General features: G+C 41.0%; 1 protein-coding gene across 2 annotated transcripts in view; it reads left to right on the forward strand.

Moving 5' to 3' along the window:
- The first annotated feature begins 4127 nt into the window (after window positions 1-4127).
- adcy5 (adenylate cyclase 5) overlaps window positions 4128-21009 on the forward strand; it is a 71595-nt gene continuing 54713 nt past the window's right edge. For both annotated transcript variants that reach the window (XM_028022570.1, XM_028022571.1), the window contains exon 1: window positions 4128-5117. In XM_028022570.1, the coding sequence (XP_027878371.1) occupies window positions 4128-5117 (990 nt within the window). The remainder of the gene's footprint in view (window positions 5118-21009) is intronic.

A 21009-nucleotide genomic window follows, 5' to 3' on the forward strand; every position in this document is an offset into this window, starting at 1 on the left:
ATCTATCATATTCCTGTTATTTTAGTGTCTGTAACTGTTGAAGAAAAAAAAAATCCAGTTTTTTCTTTCCTTCTTTAGAGTACCTTGATAATGCCTAATCCTTTCCACATTTGGTCATGCTTCCAGCACAAAAAGCAGGCTTTTATCTTTAGATTTCATGCGGTAGGCCAACATGGACTAGTGCGTAATTGTTTAGTGGAAATAAAAACATAAAGATTCATGGTTTTCAATTTTCTTCTCAGTAAAAATGTGGAAAGTGGTACAGAGCCTTTGTTACTCTGATGCTCCTAAATAAAATTCCGTTCAGAAGTCCCCTGTTCGTTAAAGAGTCAAGCTGTGTGTGATTTCACCTCAGTGTAAACGTGGCCGTTCTGTGAAGGACTCAAAGGTTTCAACCTGCACCTTAAAACTGTGAATCAGTCATCTTGACTTTGATTTTTGTCACCGAAAACCCAAACACGATTCAAGTGACGATTTAATTTCACGAAAGCCTACAAGTCCATGTGTAAATGCAAACTCTTGTAAATTGACCGAATGTCTAAAACTGCCACCATGAAATTGAATTTTTCACTTTCCCATCTATTTCTGCCAACTCAACCCCACCAACATCTCGTGTTGCTGACATCTAAGAGAGCATAGAGAACCAAGCAAACAAGCAGTCACAAGACGAGCAATAGAAAATAAGTTGCGCAACTCGGGGCCAAGATCATTCTGTGTCCGATTTCTATCTGAGCTCCCAGTTTTGTTTTTTTTATTTGACAAAAACTGGGATGGATGCTCTGAATGGAAGCCACTGTTCTCTAAGCTGACAGTGTTTCACTCTGAGCGGATTCCAAGAGGGGCACAAGGAACACAGCTGGAGGCGAGACGGTCAAAGCCGAGACATGCGGCTCGCCGTCACATGCTTCTGCTTTATTCTAATTAGCACCTAATATGTTCTCGAATGAGCCAAATGCTTACTTTTCATTTCTAAATATGTGACTAAAGTTGCAAAGTTTCCAGTAAGGACGGGTGTTTGGTAGAGTCGAGGACTCATCAAGAGGACAATGAGGAAAATCTCCCTCAGCTGCCTCATTAAAACCGAAAATTTGATTATTAAAAGGTCGGGATTATGACCTTTGACCGGTGTCAGGTATTCATATGGTGACTGGGCTCACCACCCAGGGCAGCATCACCTTGGGGAGGAGACGACCTCTATAAAAAAAACAAAACGTTAGATGGCAGTTGCCGTAAAACAGAGGAGTTTCCCTTGCTTGTTGGCATATCCTGTTAATGTACATAGACTGAACTAGACTTTATTTAAGAACGCGGTGTGAACGGTATGAAACCTTCATTTTGTCTGTTCAGACGAGTCAGGACTCACCTTTCGCTAAAACAAGTGAGTTTCTAGATTATTTATTCTAAAAAAAAAGTTTTAAAAAAAGCAGAGCAAACACACAGCATTAAAGAACTACTAACACTTACTTGAAAAGCTAAACTCATCGGGGCATAAAGCTACAGATTGAAAGATATTTTTAAAAGATCGGTTTACATGATTACAATTCAGAGCAAAGATCCTCCCAAAGCGCCTTAGAAGAAAAACAGATTCAATTTCTGCTCTGAAATAGTACAGATCAGTTCATATTCAGTCATATTCACTCTAGAATCAAATTCAGTCTAACACACCTGGAGGCAGAAGGTTGCTCAGTCAACGTCGAGCAACTGACGTTGCGGCAATTCGTCGTACCGGTGCACGCACTGTAGTGACGGGGAAACGTAACGACTTCCTCCAGGAAGTACAATCTGTGGGATGAAAGCAGACTGTAATATCCGTCTTGTCAGTTTTTGTTTTACTGTTTAGTACATATTTTAGTTTGTTCTATTATGTGTTTATTTCGAGAGAGGTCTAAATCTGGAGATTTCCATTTGGCTCCGCCTCTGCAACGAGGCCTGCGTCATATTCCGGAAAAGAGCAATATAGAAATCAAATTAAGTGTTGAATTAATGATTATGTACGTCTTTAGTTGAGCGAAGTTTGTGAGAAATGTGCGGACCTGCATGGCACCATTCATCCAAGAGCCACCACTGCTTTTGATTTGAATAAATAACTACAATAAATTGATTAAATTACCTATAAAGCTACTTTCCAAACAAAAATGACAGAAGAATTATTATTACTTGGCATTTTTTAAAGACACAAAAAGCCTGTTGAAATGAACAAATACACACTTTAATAAATACTACCTTATAATAAAATGACTATTTAGGAACAGTAGATGACAAATCCAAATACCTGGTTGTAAATTTGAAAAATGTCGCTTTAATCTTTTGCTTTCGTGTGTATCTGCCATGTGTAAATTTGGAAATGTAAAACCGGGTTTGGAATGGGGCCTGTTAAATGTGGCTCGCCCTTGGCCCCGTTCTTCCAGGAATCGCCAGTGCGATTTAAAACGATTAATGACTGAAGCAGTCTAATCTGATATAGGCTTTTTATTTTATATATATATATATATATGTATATATATATATATATATAAAGAAAACTGATTTACAATTTACAAACAACTGAAGAGCTGAACTGAAGAGGGTAGAACATAATTAATTAATTAAAAGTGAGCCTTTTAAGTTTTCAACCTGGGAAAGGAGCCGGTTCAGAAACATAAAACTGCAGTAGAGACTATATGTATATATATTTGTATTATTCTTATGGAGTTAGAGGGTGATGACTATTGAGGCCCAGAAACCATTGGAGCGAAGAGGAAAAACATCCGACCCTTTGGTTGGTCCATCATGCGTGGTTTTTGGTTTTGCGTGTGCGGACTTTTCCAGCTGCGGGGCCGCTGAGATCCGCCCATTCATCGAAAGTAGTTCGTGGGGGTCGAGCAGCCTCAGGATCGTGGGCGCGTGGTGGTGGTGGTGGTGGTTGGGGGGCGGGGAATGACCGGCCCGATATCCAATGGAAGCGCGCCGGAGAGTGACTCACCCTCTTCCCCTTTCCAATGGAAGCGCGGCGGAAAGGCGGGCCACAGGAAGCACACTTGGTTGAATGATCGTCGGAGCGACAATCGGCGGCGGCGGGGATCTGTCTGTTTGTGTGCGGGGTGGGGGATTTGTTTGTGATGCCACGCTCGGAACGGACACCGACGGCTCTCGCCGGAGGCTGCGGGAGCACGCCTTGAGCACCCGAAAGGCGCGGACGCTCCCTGTGAAATGCTCGCCGCTGACCGGTTTGCGGACCCACCACAGCCGGCAGCCGCCGGACACCTCGGCATTGAGAGATCGGAGCGGCGGTGATGGACAGCTGTTGGTCATCGACTGTGCGGCGTTAGCGGGCTGACGATGAGCTGCTGGCGCGGCGACACACGCTGCGCCGTTGACCACGACTGCCAGAGGAGGAAGAGGAGGAGGAGGAGCGGCTGAGCTCTCTCCTCTTTGCTACCCGTGTTGTGAGATGATGATGATGATGATGATGATGATGCCTCATTTTGGCCAAACGTGTTGCTCCCACTACCGTCAAGGCTGAAACGTTTTTTTTTGTTTGTTTGTTTTTTGCAAAGGACAGGTGCATGGAGATCGTAGGTGCCAACATGGGACCTTTCTTTGTTTCTTTCTTTTTTTTTTGGTTTTGTTTCGATGCTCATCACAGGAGGCGACCACAGGAGAACAGGAAGCAGATCGGCCGTAATGGATTCACCGTGTAACTGATGGCGCTGCGCTATGATCTCCGGGGATCTTCCGCGTTGTGTAATGCATTTATTCCATCTACAAGGTTGCGCTGCCGCGCAACCTCTCCACGGATGAGCGCTAATTGGGGCCCGATGATGTAGAGCCAAATCCACCTGGATCAAGCGCTGCTTCCCCCCTGTGACTTGTCATGTTCAATTGATTTCCTTTTTTTTCTTCTTTTTTTTACCCCGAAGGATTTTTTTTTTGCCACTTTTTTCCTAAATATATATTTTTTTCAGCATTAAATATGTTTAGATTGTCCCCAAAGATGAACAGCTCACTTCATATGAGACATTTAAACCGAGTCAACCTTGTGACTGGATAGTCCCCTGACTTTTTTTAAGCCCCCTCCTCCCTCCATCCACCCCGTCGGTGGAGCGAAACTTTTCCTGTGTGTCTGTTTATCCGTTGCGTCCTCCACAATGTCCAGATCAAACAGCGTCAGCCCGCCCGGACTCGGTGCGCCCGGGCTGAGGGGAGGGACAGAGCACAGATCAGCCTGGGGAGAGGCTGACTCTGTGGCCAACGGGTGCCCATACTCAGCCAGATCTCCGCGCAAGAAGCTCACCCGCACCAACAGCCGCTGGAGGCAGCAGCAGCAGGGGGAGGAGGAGGCGGAGGATGTCGATCCGGAGCGCCGGCCTCCTCCAGGGCGAGCCTCCACGACCGTCAGCAGCAGGGTCAGCTTCAGGTCCCGCTCGGCCTGGCAGGACCATGGCGAGGAGGAGAGCCGCGGCGACAGCAACCCCGCGTCCGCGAAGCGCGCCGACCTGGCCGAGGTGAGACCCAAGTCCGTGGAGCTGGGTCTGGAGGAGCGCCGAGCCAAATCGCGGAGCGACAACTACAAGGGGGAGCGGGAGGAAGACGGGGTCATGCCGGAGGTGAACGTTTCCCTGGTGGCGTGCTGCGTCAGCGTCATGCGCGTCTTCAAGTCCAAGAAGTTCCAGTCGGAGAAGCTGGAGCGGCTCTACCAGCGCTACTTCTTCCGCCTCAACCAGAGCAGCCTGACGATGCTGATGGGGGTGCTGGTGCTGGTCTTCACCGTCATGCTGGCCTTCCACTGCTCCGGAGCTCCGACGGTCACCTACGTGGTGGTGTTCTCCCTGGCCATCTTCCTCACGCTGGTGCTCATGGTGGTGTGCAACCGGAACGCGTTCCACCAGGACCACATGTGGGTGGTGTGCTACGCCGTGATCCTGCTGGTGATCGTGATCCAGGTGATCGGCGTGCTGCTGGTGCAGCCCCGGAGCGCCTCGGAGGGGATCTGGTGGACCGTGTTCTTCATCCATGTCATCTACACGCTGCTGCCCGTCAGGATGCGCGCCGCTGTCGTCACTGGAGTTATTCTCTCCGCCATCCACGTGGCCATTTCTTGGATGCTAAACGGAGTGGACAGCTTTCTGTGGAAACAGGTACGTGCTCTGCGCGGATAGAGCGGCGCTCGGAGAGGTTGGAGTTTTTTGTTGTTGTTTGTTTTGTTTTTTTACGCGCGCGGTTCGTCGTGCGTAAAAAAGAAAACAAAAACGCACAGGAGTCGAAACCTGCGGCTTGTTGAGCGCCTTCCACTTAATCAATTCCGTCGCACGGAACAACATTGAGAGAAATAAGATGCAGACAGTTTATTGTTTGGTGGTTTGGAGTATGGGAATAAAAGCACTAAAATAAGCAAAGGCGCAAAAAAAGAAAAGTCTTTAGAAAGTGAGATTTGTGTCGCTTCTGACGACTGATGGCACTGGAGAGTCATCGGTTTTAACTGAAAAGACAAATAAATGCCTGCGGAAGGGAACAAGTGATGCTAAAAAGGTTTTTATCAGATTCTGTGCAGGCAGGCACGTTTCTCCACTGTGGGAACAAAACAACCTCCTTTCTCTTTTAAAGAGTAGAAACTAACTTCTTTAACTCCTACCTGCTAGCCTGTTTGTTTCAGCTTTTTGGATTCAATGTAATCAGCCTACTGGGTCAAGGGAAGCTTTTACTTCCGTTTTGCAGAAATTTGAAAAGTATTTGAAGAAGGTTTTCTTTTAATATGAACGATTTGTTGCTTGAAACTGGGATGAATTTGAAATATTGACAACGCCTTTATTTTATTTTATTTTTACAATGTAGTTTAGTATTTATTTTTGAGTTGGGAACAAAAACATTGAGTTGTTTGTGTCATTGTGACATTTCCTGTCCAATTTCTACCAGAATAATGCTAGATGTGCTTTTTTCCCCTCTATTTTTTTTTTATTTTTATTTTTACATTACTTCTGCGTTTTAGTGAGAGTAAAACTTCAATTTCTTCCCATCTCTGCTGTGTGACTCAGGGGAGCTGCAAATCCATATCTGTCACATTTCTTTTTAACAGAACCATTACGCTGTTTGACAAGAGTCAGAATTGCATTCTTTATGGTCAGAAATATCTAATACATTGTGCATAATTTGTGTGATCTGGGTTTTTAACTAAGGGTATGAGGAGGACTGCATGTAAGCATAGCTATTTTTTTTGTCAGATTTTTTAAAAAAGAAAGAAAGTTTGCAATAGTTAGATTTTTCAAAGAGCCTGTACAGATAGTAGCCAAGTTGCGGAGTGACAGCTGACTAACCGCTGCTTGGTTTTCTCTCTCCCTTCGCCCCCTGAAAGCTTCCTTTCAGTATCTGCCTGTCGAATGTCACTTTTGGGGATCTGTGCCATGAAGGGAAGTTAGCAGACCCCATTAAAGCAAGATTAGAAATAAAATGTTCAGTCAATTTTAACAAGATAAAAAAAACAAAAAAAACTTAAATGTATCACGCAGTGTAGCTCCATGATTGTACAGTAAAAAAAAACAAAAACTTAAATCTGGTTTAGATATTTCAACATGTGAACTAAAGTTGAGATATATTTGTTTTTTGTTGATGTTCTGTCTTCATCCATATTCCTCGTGATTAGAATTTGAGATAAATTTGGACTAGATTACATGAAGTCAGGATAAAGAAAATCACAAAACATAATGAAACGTCTGCTTTTTTTTTTTTTTTTGACGGTTTGCCTATTATTTATAAATTGTCTTGTGTTTATTTTATTTTTTGACGGTACAAAATGTGTTTAAATTGACTCGGCGGTACAATCAGACAACGCAATCCGAGTTTCCTGAGTGGGTTTCTTTTGTCTTAAGGGATACTTCAATCAACGCAGCAACATCGAACGTAATTGTCATCAGGAAAATATTTAATCACAAGTAAAGGAATGCAGGACTGGTCAACTGGTTTTAAGTTGATTTGTTGAACGTCCTCTGATGACACTTGCACGAGCATCAAACTACTGATACAAAATTACAAATTGTTAGGAATAGAACTGAGTAAATTCACTCTTGCACCTTAAATTAACAAAAAAGAAAAAGAAGAAGTGCAAAGGCACAAAGCAAATATAGGATTTGATTTATTGTCTCCTGCTTGTAAGAAGTGCAGCCATGTAATTACCTTTTTGAAACTGCAATAAGATGCAGCGGATGTTAATTAGACCGTGTTTGTTTGAATTTATTGCAAAAACAACTGGTACGGACAGCTAAGATAAACTGTCCGTGAAAGTACCCAGCACTCAGTTTACATACACTCTACAGAACAGGTGTCAAACTCGAGGCCCGTGGGCCAAATCTGGCCCGCAGTAGCTTTTTATGTGGCCCTGTAGATTCTAAACTTAACGCTAAGTGTACTTAAATATTATGTTATCAATCAAATCAATGCAGTTTTTATCTGTTTCCTGCCAAATTATATCAATCAGTCCATCCAGTTTCTTGAGAATTATCTTGGAAATTCACGCAAAAAAGACAAATTTCCGCAATGTTTTGTGCTAACAATTGGGAGTTTATTGCAGATTTTTCTCAAAACTTGTCAATAACTTTCTTACTTGTACTAAACAGCTGCCTCAGCCCTAATTGATGTGAGATTATAGTCCATGATCTATACAGCGAGTAATAGAAAGTCACATTTACTGTCACAAGTAAGCGCAAATATCACCAATATTTCCAAATTAGTACAACAAATACTTTGATTTTTATTGCAAGAAATCATCAAAAGAATCATAAAATCCCGGAGGAAATGAAAAGATGTCCCATAATATTTTTTACTTTTAAGAATTTATTGATATTTTATCAGTACATTCGGCACAACTGGCCCTTTAAGAGCATTCATGACCTTGATTTGGCCCAAAACAAAAATGAGTTGGACACCCCTGCTCTACAGATAGACGCAATTACCACACTAACTGGGCAGAGATTTTCTTAGTTTCTTAAACTCAGATGTAAGAGACAAGAAAGATTCTGTTTCTAGGATCAGTTTTGGAAAACCCAGATTATTCCATCACACTGTTTTACAGTACTGATATAGGTTTGATTCACAATAATTGAATTAAACCCACAACGTGTCCTGGGTTCAATTCCTGGTCTCTGTACGTCTGTTCAACAATGTTCACATAATAATAATAAAAAAAAGAGGGCCTTCCCACAATGCTTGCCGATTTAAAATTTCTGATTCAAAATTGCTCTCATAATGTGGAAATTGTGCTTTTGCCTCTTGCTTCCGGGGTGGAACCGATGACAGACGTGCTTGTTTTACAAATGTGGTTTGGTAATGAGCTCAGTCGGGCCGGTTCCAGAGGATGTTCTGGTTTTGTTATTGTCCCACTGCTACATGTCATAACGTCCCAGTACTCCTGCTGGTGCTTCAGTAAGCATTTCTCATGGCGAGTAGACGGATGCTGACACATGCTGGTTTCATTTACCCGGCTCTTTTTTTCCCCCCCTGAAGATGCACTGAGTGGAAAAGTTGACTTTCTCCAGCTCATTGTGTTCTTACCCTCAAACTGCTGCACCCTTTGTTGTTTGCGCCTTGCTGTAAAAACGGCTTGCCACTTTTGCATGCCTTGATTTTTTTATTTTTGGCTGCTGACCTATTTTACTTTTTTTAAATATATATATATATATATATATATTTAAATCAGGCCTTGTGGAGCTCGTTATAAATATTCGCTTTTAACAGCGCAGCTCTTATTTGTGAAGCACTTTCATAAGAAAGCCTAAATGAGCGGGGAAATTTTGAGTCTTAGCGTCTTTTGCCTCCTGACGTTCCTGCAGAATGTGGAGCATGGGAGGATGGAGGTTTACGGTGCTGCGAAAATGCGCTTAACACCTCGCAGGTTTCTCTTGTTTTGCCCTAATCTAATTTGTTGCAGATTACCGAGTTCGTTTTTATATATCTGAGTCAAGTTGAGTTAATAGAAATGCAGTTTTTAAATGGGGGGGTGAAAAGATCTTTTATGTCACTACTGAGGAATTTGGACCGGTCTTTGTTGGAGAATTGCTGTTTCAGTTGTGCCAAACTGGAGGGTTTTCTAAGACGAACAGCCTGAGTCAAGCCACACCACGCCAGTTCAATCATAGTCGAGTCTGGACTTTGACTTGGCCGCTCAAAAAAACCAAAAGAAAACAAAAAACCTTCGTTCTGGTTTCTGAGCCATTCGGAGGTGGTGGCCTCGCTGGTGTGTTTTAGATGTACCAGCGGTGCTTTTTAATGGCAGTGCTACATTTAATAGTCGCGTGTATAATTTTTTTTTTGGTGACACATGCCGTCGGCCCTACAACGCGTCGCGCAGGGCTGACGAGTGCGTCTTTATTGCAACATTTAGGGAACATTTAGTTAAAACGCCTTTAAAAAAAACCCAAAAAAACTCGACGAAGCATCTCGCCATCTCAATTATCAAAGGATCTTCTGCACTGTAAACTTGCTAAAGAATTTGTCAATTAGTGGAAAGCCTGGAGTTTCACTCTTTGTTTCGTTTTCGAGGTCTAATGTTTAGTCCAGGCTGGGTTATAGTGCGGACGGCTTGTTGGCCCCGCGTGTGCTCGTGTTTCCAGCGGAAGCAAACCAGCGTGGCTTCCGCGTTTGTTCCGCGCTAACGTGGGAACAAACTGCTGGATTTGTTGTTGTTTCAGCACCATGTTGCTGTTTTCATATCTAACCCGCCCAATCCCCCTTTCACTTGTTACTTGTTGGTAGTTACTAAAGATTCGGTAAAGACGATGAATAAAAAAAAAAGGGATATAATTTGTCTGGTATTTCTCATGCTTTCCTTATAATTTGTATCTTTTTCAGTTTTATTTTACGTTGATATTAAAGGGTTTTTTCTCTCTCCCCTTTTAGGACCACTTTCGTTTCTGAACTGTAGAGGGAGCTGTGTTTGGTCTGGGGGTGAATTTGGAGAGTGAGTGGTCCAGTCTGGACCAAATTCGGTTTTGGTATTTTTTTTGGTATATATGAACAGTCATTAAATATTTGCTACATAAAGAAACATGAGTGAGTTAAGATATACAAAGATTGTCCATTATGGTTAAGAGAAAAATACTTTTTGGATTAAGATTAAAAAATAATTTTAAAAAAAAGAGAAGATGTATTCATGTTAATTCAGAGACTCAGATGCTTATCCATCCACTGGATTTTGAGGGTAATCGTGTTCATATGAAACTTCCTGGGGTAAGAAGTGATGTCTGTGAGTATAAAACTGATTCCTGACTCAGTACATGCTAGCAGACCAGCCCCAGTTGGCAGGATTCCAGTGGTAATGGGTTTTCTGGCTGCCTAATTGTGCTGCGTGTTGCTTGTAATGTGTGGAAATTCAAAACAGATGCCCACAATATCTGTTTGTTTTTTTTATGTTTACCCACCTTAGAGCCATGGCACAATAAGACAAAAAGTTTTTGATCAGATTCTGAATGCTTAAGATTGATTTTTTTCTTCCATAATTTGTCCTCATCCTCTATGGAAGCTTCCAGCTACTTGCTTTTTAATTCAGCGGGCTCCTGTTTCAGGTATTTCATGTGAAACCAGCTTGGATGTAGGCCAGCTGAGGATGTCTTCAATAAATCGGCGCTGACGCATTCTGCTGCATATTCTGAAAACTCGCCTCTGTGTTCCTGTAACTTAGCAACGAATGGTATGTCACACAAACGGCAACCAACTTTTTTTTTCTTCTGTTTTTCTGCACCGGTGTGCTCGTACTTCCAGGCTTAAGCCGTTTTATGTTCTCAAGCAGAGGGAAAGGATTTCAGGAAAAAAAACCCCAAAAACGTATTCAGCTTATCCTTTCTGTCATTTTTCTAAATATGGAGATGTTATGTGGTCTGGCTTGGCATTGTGCATAATGCAATTTTTAAAATAAAATGTGTGAAAAGTGCTCATAAATCTGCAAGTTAAAAATAATTTGCGTGCTAAAGTAACTAAAGAATATGTTTCAGCTAAGATCTGAAAAGTGTCTTTTTCATATAGGTGTTTTAAAACAGACTAAAAACAAAGCTTCAATCCTTTGATCAGATTTTACATTATTGACACTGATGCTTGGACATGAGCTCTTGTCTAATGTCTAATGATTTACTTTTACCTGAGCGGAGCCTATAATACCGACAGGAAGCTGCAGCGACCAATACGGTCTTTCTGTTAAGCTTCTTTCACTGTGAATGCCATTGTAAATGTAAAAAAAAAAAAATCTAAATTTTCTTTAGGGAAAATTGAGATTTGCTAGCTCCCAGTCGCATATGAGCTAATTCCACAATGTTGTGTGTTTGTGCTGATGCACTGGTGACACTCTTTTCAGCAAAGAATCCTCACATGCACAGAAAGACCAAATTTGTCTCACTATTTTTGTTTTGAGTATATTTTAATTTTCCTCTTGTCCCCTTGCTTTTTAGTATCTGAAATCTTTCAAAATACGCCGTAAGTGATCGCTCTGCTGTTGCCCTGCATCAGCAGAAAACTGATTTGAAGGTGAAATCTCAAACGAGTGAATAGTTTCCATGTTGTGTTTTCACTGAGCAACACTTGGTTTTGTGCTGGGGACATCTTTGCTCCGCTCTCCACATCTGACGTTCATTCACATTAATTAGTTTTGTTTGCTATGTTGAACTCATGGAGAGATTATTTTCAGGGGAAATTATAAATTATGTTATACTACAATCCTCACCCCCAAACCTGCAATCAATCGGTTTAGTGTGGTAACGCTTCTGTGAGTTAGTATTCCACTCCAGCTGCAAGCCACAGCTAAAATTAGATTTTCAATGTTAATGTGGTTGTTTTCTTTTCTTTTCTTTTTTTCTTTACATTTTTATTGTCCATGTAAATAAGACTATTAATCTTCATTAAAATCCTCAACAAATATCTAGACCGACTCAGCATTATGTGACAACTACACATTCAATTTATCAGCAGCTGTTTATTTTATGTCGGGTCTGACTGGTACATCAGTGGCGATGAAGAGCACTTCACTCAGATTTGCAACAACACGTCCATTAAAAAAAAAAAGACAAATGCATGTTTGTCCTGACAGTTGATAGAATTGTGAGATTTACCCCCACCCCTCCTACTGTGCATCCTTAATGGGGGAAAAAAAATCCAAAATCTAGAAATTAACCCGTTTTAACACCACAATATTTCCGCAAAATCTACTGATCACTGAGTGCAGGACACTATTGTCCCATCCACTGTAAAAGTTTCTGTATATTTGAAACAAAACACTACTCAGTTAACTCCTCACATTCAGGTTGAGGGTGTGTATATTGGCCTAAATCTTAGTAAATATGAGAAAACCGTCAATCTGACGGTCAGTCACTTTACTCTGGGATTGGCCAGATGTCGGAACTAAACCGTACATCTAGGTCGATATTTAATTTCCAGGCATCTTTAGCTCGTGAGTCAGATGGCATTGCTTTAAGGCTAAAAGAGACTGTGTGATATTCATCAATTTCAGTATAATATTAAACAAAACATAGGATCCACATAGCTTTGAGCTCTTACAAGGGGGTTGAACTCTTTATTTGGTCAGAAAACATTGTCCTGTCACAGTTCTGTGCAGCACAACAGGATCCTGGGAGCAGCAGTGCTACCTTATCTGTGATGCGTAGACCACACACACGTGCATGGCTTGATTAGCAGAGAATTTGAAGGAAGAGTGGCTACACCGGCTTCACGCCAGGGCTACAACCTCATCACACCCACATCTGACTGGCAGGACTCCCAACGGCCTTTATAAGCCTCTGAAGTGCTATGTGCATTAGGCATACACCTCCAAACTGTGCACACAGGCTGGACGCTGGAAGACGGACGGGTGTTGAGTCCTCCAGAGTGAAACCCAAATGCAAAATGTTCTTGACAAAAACCACCAAAGAGAACACTTGGCTCCATATGCAAATATAAAGAGGTCCAGGGAAAACGCAATTAGCACAACGTGAATTTTATTACAATTTTGCGGTAGCTGTCATATGATTCCTTAAAAAGAAAACTCTGAACCTCGGTGTTGCTCTCCTCCCACCTATTTTGTATGTCGCATCAATTATCCTTACTGCACTTGCAAAAGTTTGAGCACAGAGAGCTGTTCCTGGATGAAGAGTTGCAACAGATCACTGCTATACAAAACCTCTTCATCTGCAGCTTCATCTTCTAGTGATTAAAATGTTGGTGGCATTTCCAGACCGAAACTGATTTTGGAGGCGTAGAAACCTCTGAGATTTTCCAAGTTTCCCACTGATGTTTGATCGGTCCTGGAGATCTGATATTGTCCCATAACTCGTTGAACTCATTGTGTTACAATGCAACGCTCAATTGGGAAATCCTCCGTCTTGTCTTTAATCTCTAGCACCAGCATGTCGCCTAACAGACTGGTGGTTAAAAGTTAATATATTTTTTACAATTTCTGTCCTGAATCAGCCCTGAACTGAACATCATGAACTCATCTGGATTGTTTGTGTTCTGAATATAAAATGAGATATGAGATTTTGTTTTTGTGCGCAGTGAAATTATATAGAGCCTCTTTAATGGAGTCACTGGCTGAAAATACAAAGCTGGGAAATGTGCCTAATGTGCCACTTGTATGTTTTTGTTGAGCAAAACCATTCACTTCTCAGAAAGGTTTTAAAAGCCTTCGCTATAGAAACGGAGGACCAAGATCTCCAGTACTTGTGTCCTTTCATCTGTTTTATTCTGCTCTTATCCTTTATTCACTTTAGTTATTGTCATTGTATTGACTTTAATGATATAGCAATCTACATCATTATAGTTATGGATCTTATCGCGGTATATTTTTAGACTGTCAACATTGGAGGCACTTCTTTTAAAGTTCAGAAATTACGTTGGGCCATAAAGACTTTTTCATTACGGGTATGGAGTTCTTGATCATCACTATTTCACTTCCCAAAACCGATTATGTGCTGGAAATCGTCACACACCAGAGGCTGACGTTACTCCCAACTGTGACACGCTACCTTGCAAGTGGGGTGGGCTCAAGTAGAGAAAGTTTCCTGTAATTTGCTTCAGAAGTCAAGAATTTACCCCCAGGTTCTTGATGTCAAGGTCATCACCTTCAGTTGACACAAGGAGGGTGCCCCTATCGCCATAGTTGGTGGTAGATTTCCTAATACCTGTTGTCAACCGTCCCTGAGATCAGTGAATATCTCTTAAGTCGTAGAGGTAAAGGTAAGCCACTCCCTTCTGATGAGGTCTTTTCTGATGAGGCCACGTACTCTCCAGATTCTGTGAGACACTCTGCATCAACACTCGTCATGCTATCCCACATGTCATGTATATGCTACTGAAACTGTGACAACTCGTGTTGTTCCGAGTTCACACATTGGAGTCCATGCTACACGCTGGAAACCGTTCTGCTTCTTTCCGTTGGAAGCAGTATATTAATTTTTATATAAATTCAGCTGCTTGGCGTGAAATGTCGCTTCAGTGTTGATATTACAAATATGCTTTGGTTCTGTTCTGACTCTTTGACTTAATTTGTATTTACTTTGGCCTTGAGAAACTGAGCCCTTTCTCTGCTCACTAAATATGACAGTGTTGGCTCTGGTAGAAATGAGATCATGAGAGCATTACCAAATACTCTCATGATGCACTCCCATTTCTTTTTATTTCCACTGCTGTGCAAAACGTTTAGATGTTATAAGAGGCTGCTTTAAAAAAATGATCTTATCTGTACAGTAAGAGCAGTATTTATGATTTTACAATGTTATAATCCTGCCCATTCATATTTGGAGAACCAGCAGAGTAACCTAAAGCCTAGGCAGATGCTTCTCTCATAAATGTCAGATTGATCGAACGCTACTTGGTCTGATATGTTTTTTTTTTTCCAGTAGGGCATACATTGTTTGTAGCTTATGCTTCAAATGATTGTAATATTTATTTGCCCATAGCAAAAGACATGGCGAGTCTCATGATCATGTTACTGACTCCTCTTATGAAATCTTCGTGTGTTTTTTTTTGCGATGCTGATGGGTTAGTCTCATAAATCACTCCTTTACAGAATCACATTTTTTTGGAGTTCAAGCTACAAAACCTCTGAGTGTATTTCTCTACCAGATTTCTACATCAGATACAGAGCCTGAAATTTCAAGTTTAAGCTTGGACTAGATGGAGAACATCTATGAACATCAGTTCTGAGGTCAGGGTTGTCGTTTTGGTGCCCGTCTCCAGCGGCCACTGGGTGCGAGGCGGGGTGCGCCCTGGGCAGGTCGCCAGTCCATCAAATGGCGAGACATGCAGGACAAACAATTATGTAAATACACTCCATCCAGAACATGCAGCCCCCTTCTGGATTTATATTAAGACTACTTTACTATTAGCAGATTTCTAGAGAAAATGGGTTGAACTGGATCATAGTTTGGGGTCTCGTAGTGAAGGGCATTAAATATAATGGCATACCTCTCATACAAAATTGTTTGATTTTTTTATCAAAAAAATGTATCGCCATGTATCGTTTTGCTTTCTCTCTTCAGATTATCTACTTTGTATTGGTCTGTCACATAAAATACTTACATTAAGGTCGTATGATGAATAGTTTTGCAAGACACTGGTATGTACAACACAAATTGGCAGCTGTTGGCCTCCCTTAGTTCTCAGCATCATTTCTTCTTTCTTCCTTGTTTTCTAAGGATGCTGTTTACAATTTTCCAAACTGTAAACGTTCCCACCCTGTTTCGACGTCATCCAGCAGGCTGTCACCATTTGCAAGTCTTACATATTGAAGGCAGATAGAGGTTGAAATCACAAATGAAACAAACTTTTAGCAATCAAATGAGCATTTCTGTAGTCTGGTGAGACGTCTTCTTGCTTCTTTGTAAACTCACAGTGGATTCTATAAAACCATGGTGAAGTTTCAATGATTTATCACGCCACCCCGCCGTCACTTGTAGGCAAACCTGCTTCAAGCTCTCCAGACAGAATTTGTTTGCAGCATTTTCTGCAGTCTTGTAGTTCTCATTTTGGTTCGAGGCTTCTTTCTTGTTTACCTGAGATGATTCTGACAGGATATTTGTCTCGTGAAACAGCTGTGACGAGTGCCTGTTTTGGTGCAGAGAGGGATTCTCCTAAAGCTGTTCATCTCCTGCTGTTCACAGCTTCCTCCTGGTCCTTGTTGCCATGCAACCGCATAGCTTAGTAATCATTAAATTGTTTCTTCTCAAAGTCTTTTGATCAGGGTTTGTCCTTTTCTACTTGAAGTACAACTTGTGCTTTACCTTAAGACTGACCCCCTAGCTGGGGAGAATTGTACCTCAAACCAAAAAGTGATAGTAAAAGAAATGACGACTACAGTACACAATGTAACCCAGAAAAAAAATGAGGTCCTGATGTGTTGTCTGTCTGCTGGCCTGTGTGTTGTGCCATATTTATTTTCATTAGTGGAACCCTGCTAGCTGCCAGTACCAAAGGGGGTGCTTCTTTGTATCACATTTGGAGGCCCGCCTCATAATCGGTGAATCAGAGGTACTCCATGGACAGAGACAGTAGATCTCCCTGTACTGGTCATTGCTCCAGCTGGAACAGAAAGTGGATACCGGGTTCATCCTCATGAATACAACTTGCATTATGATATGTGTCTGTGTGGGTGGGCGGCCTCATGTCTGAAACCATTAGAATGCATGAAATCTCAGGAAGCAATTAGTCCCTGCTTCTTGGCAGTATCTAATGTGTCGTTCACCTTCCACCTGGTCATGTTCTGTGCACTCCACTTCAACCAAAGCTTCTGATTGATTGGACTCGGTAGATCCAGGACAAAGTTGGGTTTTATTAATAGGAAATGAAAATCAGTTGTTGTTTGCCAAGCAATAAGTAAGACATTGAACATGTTTGCTCTTTCCCTAAAATGACAATCATTGCGATGACTTCCTGAATGCACAGTTTCAGAAAGATGAAAAGCTTCTTAAAGAGACAGAGGCCCAATATCAAGGCGTTAAAATTACAAAGTCAACTTTCTTCTAAGCCATATTTGATATACATAACACTTTTATAACAACTGAAGGTTACATAGTTACTTGATTGCGCTATAAAATGGGACTATATGGTTGAGAAACCCGTAATGCTGCCCCTTTAATAACATCTGTGGCCTTCTTAGCCTGAAGCTCCAGTAATCCTCTCACTCCACTAAACATTCTCAAATATGAGTGCAGGTACTTTATTACAAATTCCAGTATCAGCAAAAGAAGAAAAAGACAAAAGCTCGCCTCTATCAACCTGAACCGTGGGCGCAGTGCATGAAATGAGCCTCTATGCATGTTGCATGTCTTCTCCTCACGTGCTGTCATTGTCGAGGTGGCGCTTGGAATCCATTGAGCCTGTTACGTTGCCATTATGCAGATTCTAGGATATAATTTCATTATCATCGCTAACGAATGCCAATCTTTGGTCTGGTCTGCACATCATTAAAAGCTAGACACGATAGAAATTCTGCTTTGCCATTAAACAAAATATTCTCTATTATATGACTGATTAGATGACTCATCAGTAAGATGTGGGTCAAACAAACTTAGTGTGGTATTTATAGGGCTGATTGTACAACTCTGGCCTGTGATATTTTAGGCAAAGACTCAGATTGTTGCTTTTTTTTTTACCCAAAATGACCACAAAGCTTATTAAAGGTTACCGTTTACCATATCATAGAAGAACATATTGCTTGCTCCTCTTTAAATTCAATTCTACGAGAAAAAGATACTCTTCACCTTATTGTGAAGGACCAAAGGGCATACAGAGGTGTTACGATTTGTTAAACTTGTACTCTATTTATGAAAATAAATGGATGTTTGTTTTCTCTACAGTTGCTAGAATCTCATTTCTTCTTGAATGCAGGATTATATCATTCCACCCATTTGTACTACCTCTGTTTAAGGTTCTGCATATAAACACTCTGCATGTGCACATTTTAAAAGATTGCCATGGTACACTGTGCAGCATTACTAAACAAGTTGAGTAAATGCAAAAATGTGAAACTGCTGCACACGTGTCCCCCTCTTATTTATAAATCACTTAACATTTGACAAGCAAATCTCACAGAAGATGGTTTAAAACACAAAATGATAAATAAGAAAGACCATATCAAATCCTCTTTGTTCGACTGAATCATGCTTGTAAAAGTTTTTTTTCTTTAGACTGTTGTCTGCTGTATTCATTCTCACGGGATATAGAGGAGTGTCTCTGCACCCCACTTTTTTATATTTAGAAAGGACCAGTTGCATTGCGCTAAAGCAGACTCTAAAATAACACAGGGTCCAGATCAGGAGAGAGAGCAGAGCCGTCTTTTAGCTCTGAGGTTATCGTTATCCTTTGGCTGGTTGTCAAACAGCAGACTTATCCCCTCGGATCCCTCGGCAGCGATGTGTCGTGACCGTGGAGAGGAACTCTGGGTGTGATAACGCTGCCGGGTCTCCACCGTCCCGCCTTATATGGACTGTGCTAGAGAGCCGGGCTCAGCTGGACACGGCTGCTCACGAGTTACAGGTCGGAGTTAAGTTGTAGCTGTCATCCTCATGAAGCCGCGCTGATCCGCGTTATGACTGGCAAGCGGAATCAAAGGCGGTGCAGCTCCAGTGAAGTCATCGCGAGAAGTGAAGGCCACACGAGAGTTTTTGGTAGAACCTCTGGATTTATAAAGAGGAAATATAAAGAGCTTTACTTATTTATTTACTTGTTGGGGTTTTAATCCACCCGGTATCTTATTTTAACTTGCCTCACATCTTTGTAGGTCAATTATTTCTAGTCCCCATTAGAAATGGGGATCCACCCCATTTCTATAAAACCACGGTGAAGTTTTATAGAAATGGATCCCATTGGGGACCATTTCTATGGTGACTAGACTAATGGGGACTAGTCTAGTCCCCATTAGAAATGGGGACTAGACTAGCATATATTAGCTAATATGCTAATAGCTAATTAGCTAATGCATATTAGCTAATGCATAGCTAATATGCATTAGCTATGTAATGCATAATAATTTTTCCTACATATTTTTCTCTGTTTAATCTTTCTTTTGTTGAAAAGAAAGATTAAAGATTAAAGTGACGGCCATGAACAAGGTGAATACAGTTTTATTTAGAATTATGGGACTCTTGGTAAGCAAATGATTGAGAAACGACGTATAAAAGGGAATTTTGATTGTTCAGTAAAAGGGGGCAAAGAGGGAAGAACGCAAAATCAACTTTTTAAAGGAGTTTTTTTCATCAATAAACATACCTGGTGATACTTCCATTCTTTCGTTTGGGAAACTTTTGAATCTCCTTCTTAAAGAATCAGAGGCCAATTTCAAGGTGTTGAACTGCCCCTTCATATAACAACGTTGACGCTAGAAATGTTAGAAAATACTGGTATTTCATGAAACAAGTCCCACTATTTGAACTTCTTTTAGTGATGCGTTTACACACTGTGTGGTTCTCCAGTGTACTACCTTTCCCGCCTCAAATTTGCAGTGCTACAAATTTAAGGATATTTTTGCACATTGTTCAACGATCCAGCGTCATTCTTTTTGCCTTGAAAGTAAGATTTTTTCTTTTATTCTACTACTCTTTAATCCTTCAGCTCGGAAACTTTCCTGTACGTTCAGTCTTCTCTGCTTACGTCGCTGTGTGTTTACGTAACAGATTGAAAGAAGACAGGCTGTAAACAAGGTGTAGAAATACAGTGTTCATATTAAAAGCTTCTTTTACCTGTAATACTTCCTCTGACTTTATAACTAAACACCTTACTGATACTGCCAGTAACATTAAGCCTTAGTCACTCTGTAATAGCTTCTGTGCTAAAGAATGTTGTTGGCATGACGTGTTAGCGCTGGTGTGTGTGTTTTTTTTTGGTCATTGCTCAGGCTAATAAAGCTAAAAAGTTGCTAATTCCCAATGACCTGCAGAAAATGGGTTTGTGGTCGTGTCTTGCTAAAACTAGCAGAATACCTAGAGATGTAGTATTTGTATATTTCTTAATTTAAGCTTTATATTGACGTTATTTGTTAGTTTTCTTCGATTGTTCACTTCCATCTTTATTTTATGTGACTCTTTTGAGATCTTTTGAGACAGTGGAAGAAGAATAGTGATGGAGTCAACTCATTTAACTTAGATGAGCATGTTTGGTGTCTTCCACTTAAAACGTTTTTTAGCTGATAAAACGTGGACACCAATTTTCACATGCGATTTTTACTTTCTTATAGCGACTTAGCATTTTAAGAGGCTAAAATATATTTTTAAAAAAGGAATAATTTACAGACATAAACTGCGGAAAGAATCATTTCTTGGACTCTGTTGATTCCCTCAGGGAATACTTAATATTTTTGCGTCGAATGATAAAAGGCTCACAAGGAAATCATTTCAGAGGTCTAAAAACTGGCAGAGGGGGAAAACCGACATTCATTATGAACTCTGAAAGCCTCGCTTTTTTTCTTCTCTAGCTTGTCTCCATTAGGTATCTTTCTTTCTCCCAAATGTATTTTTTGTGTTAGTTTGGAGTTTTCTTCAAACAACACTGTCATTAGACTACTTTACTGGTTACATTACACTAAACACATCCAGTTACATTTCAATGCGTTTAGAGAAATTGTGAAAATTCAAGAGTGTAAATAAAAAAAACAATCAAAATACAAAAAAGATTTTCAGGCACGTAGCAGTCCTGCCTGTGATTAAAGGCAGGAAGACTTTAAAATCAATTCATATGCACTTACAGACAATTGATGCTGAAATACTGAATGAACTGTTTGCTATGTTTTGCGTTATTTGAACCTCTGAGTTCAGGTGTGCAAAACATTGTAGATATAGATTTCTACTTGTAAGTCTCCTTGCTCTGGTATTGAATCAAAGGATGACACATTAGAATGTTTGTTTTAAATTGAGCTGCTAGGAAAAGCTGTCACCGTCAAACAACCATTCAAAGTGTTTTGGTTGGCCCATCTGCATATTTTTAAAGGTGCTTACAGAGTAAACCGTCCCTGAAACGGGTCAGTTGTAGCTGTGATTCTGTCCGACGGCCCTCCGGTTTGTTTTGGCTCGG

This window comes from Xiphophorus couchianus, chromosome 7 (assembly GCF_001444195.1).
Source record: "Xiphophorus couchianus chromosome 7, X_couchianus-1.0, whole genome shotgun sequence".
Lineage (NCBI taxonomy): Eukaryota > Metazoa > Chordata > Actinopteri > Cyprinodontiformes > Poeciliidae > Xiphophorus > Xiphophorus couchianus.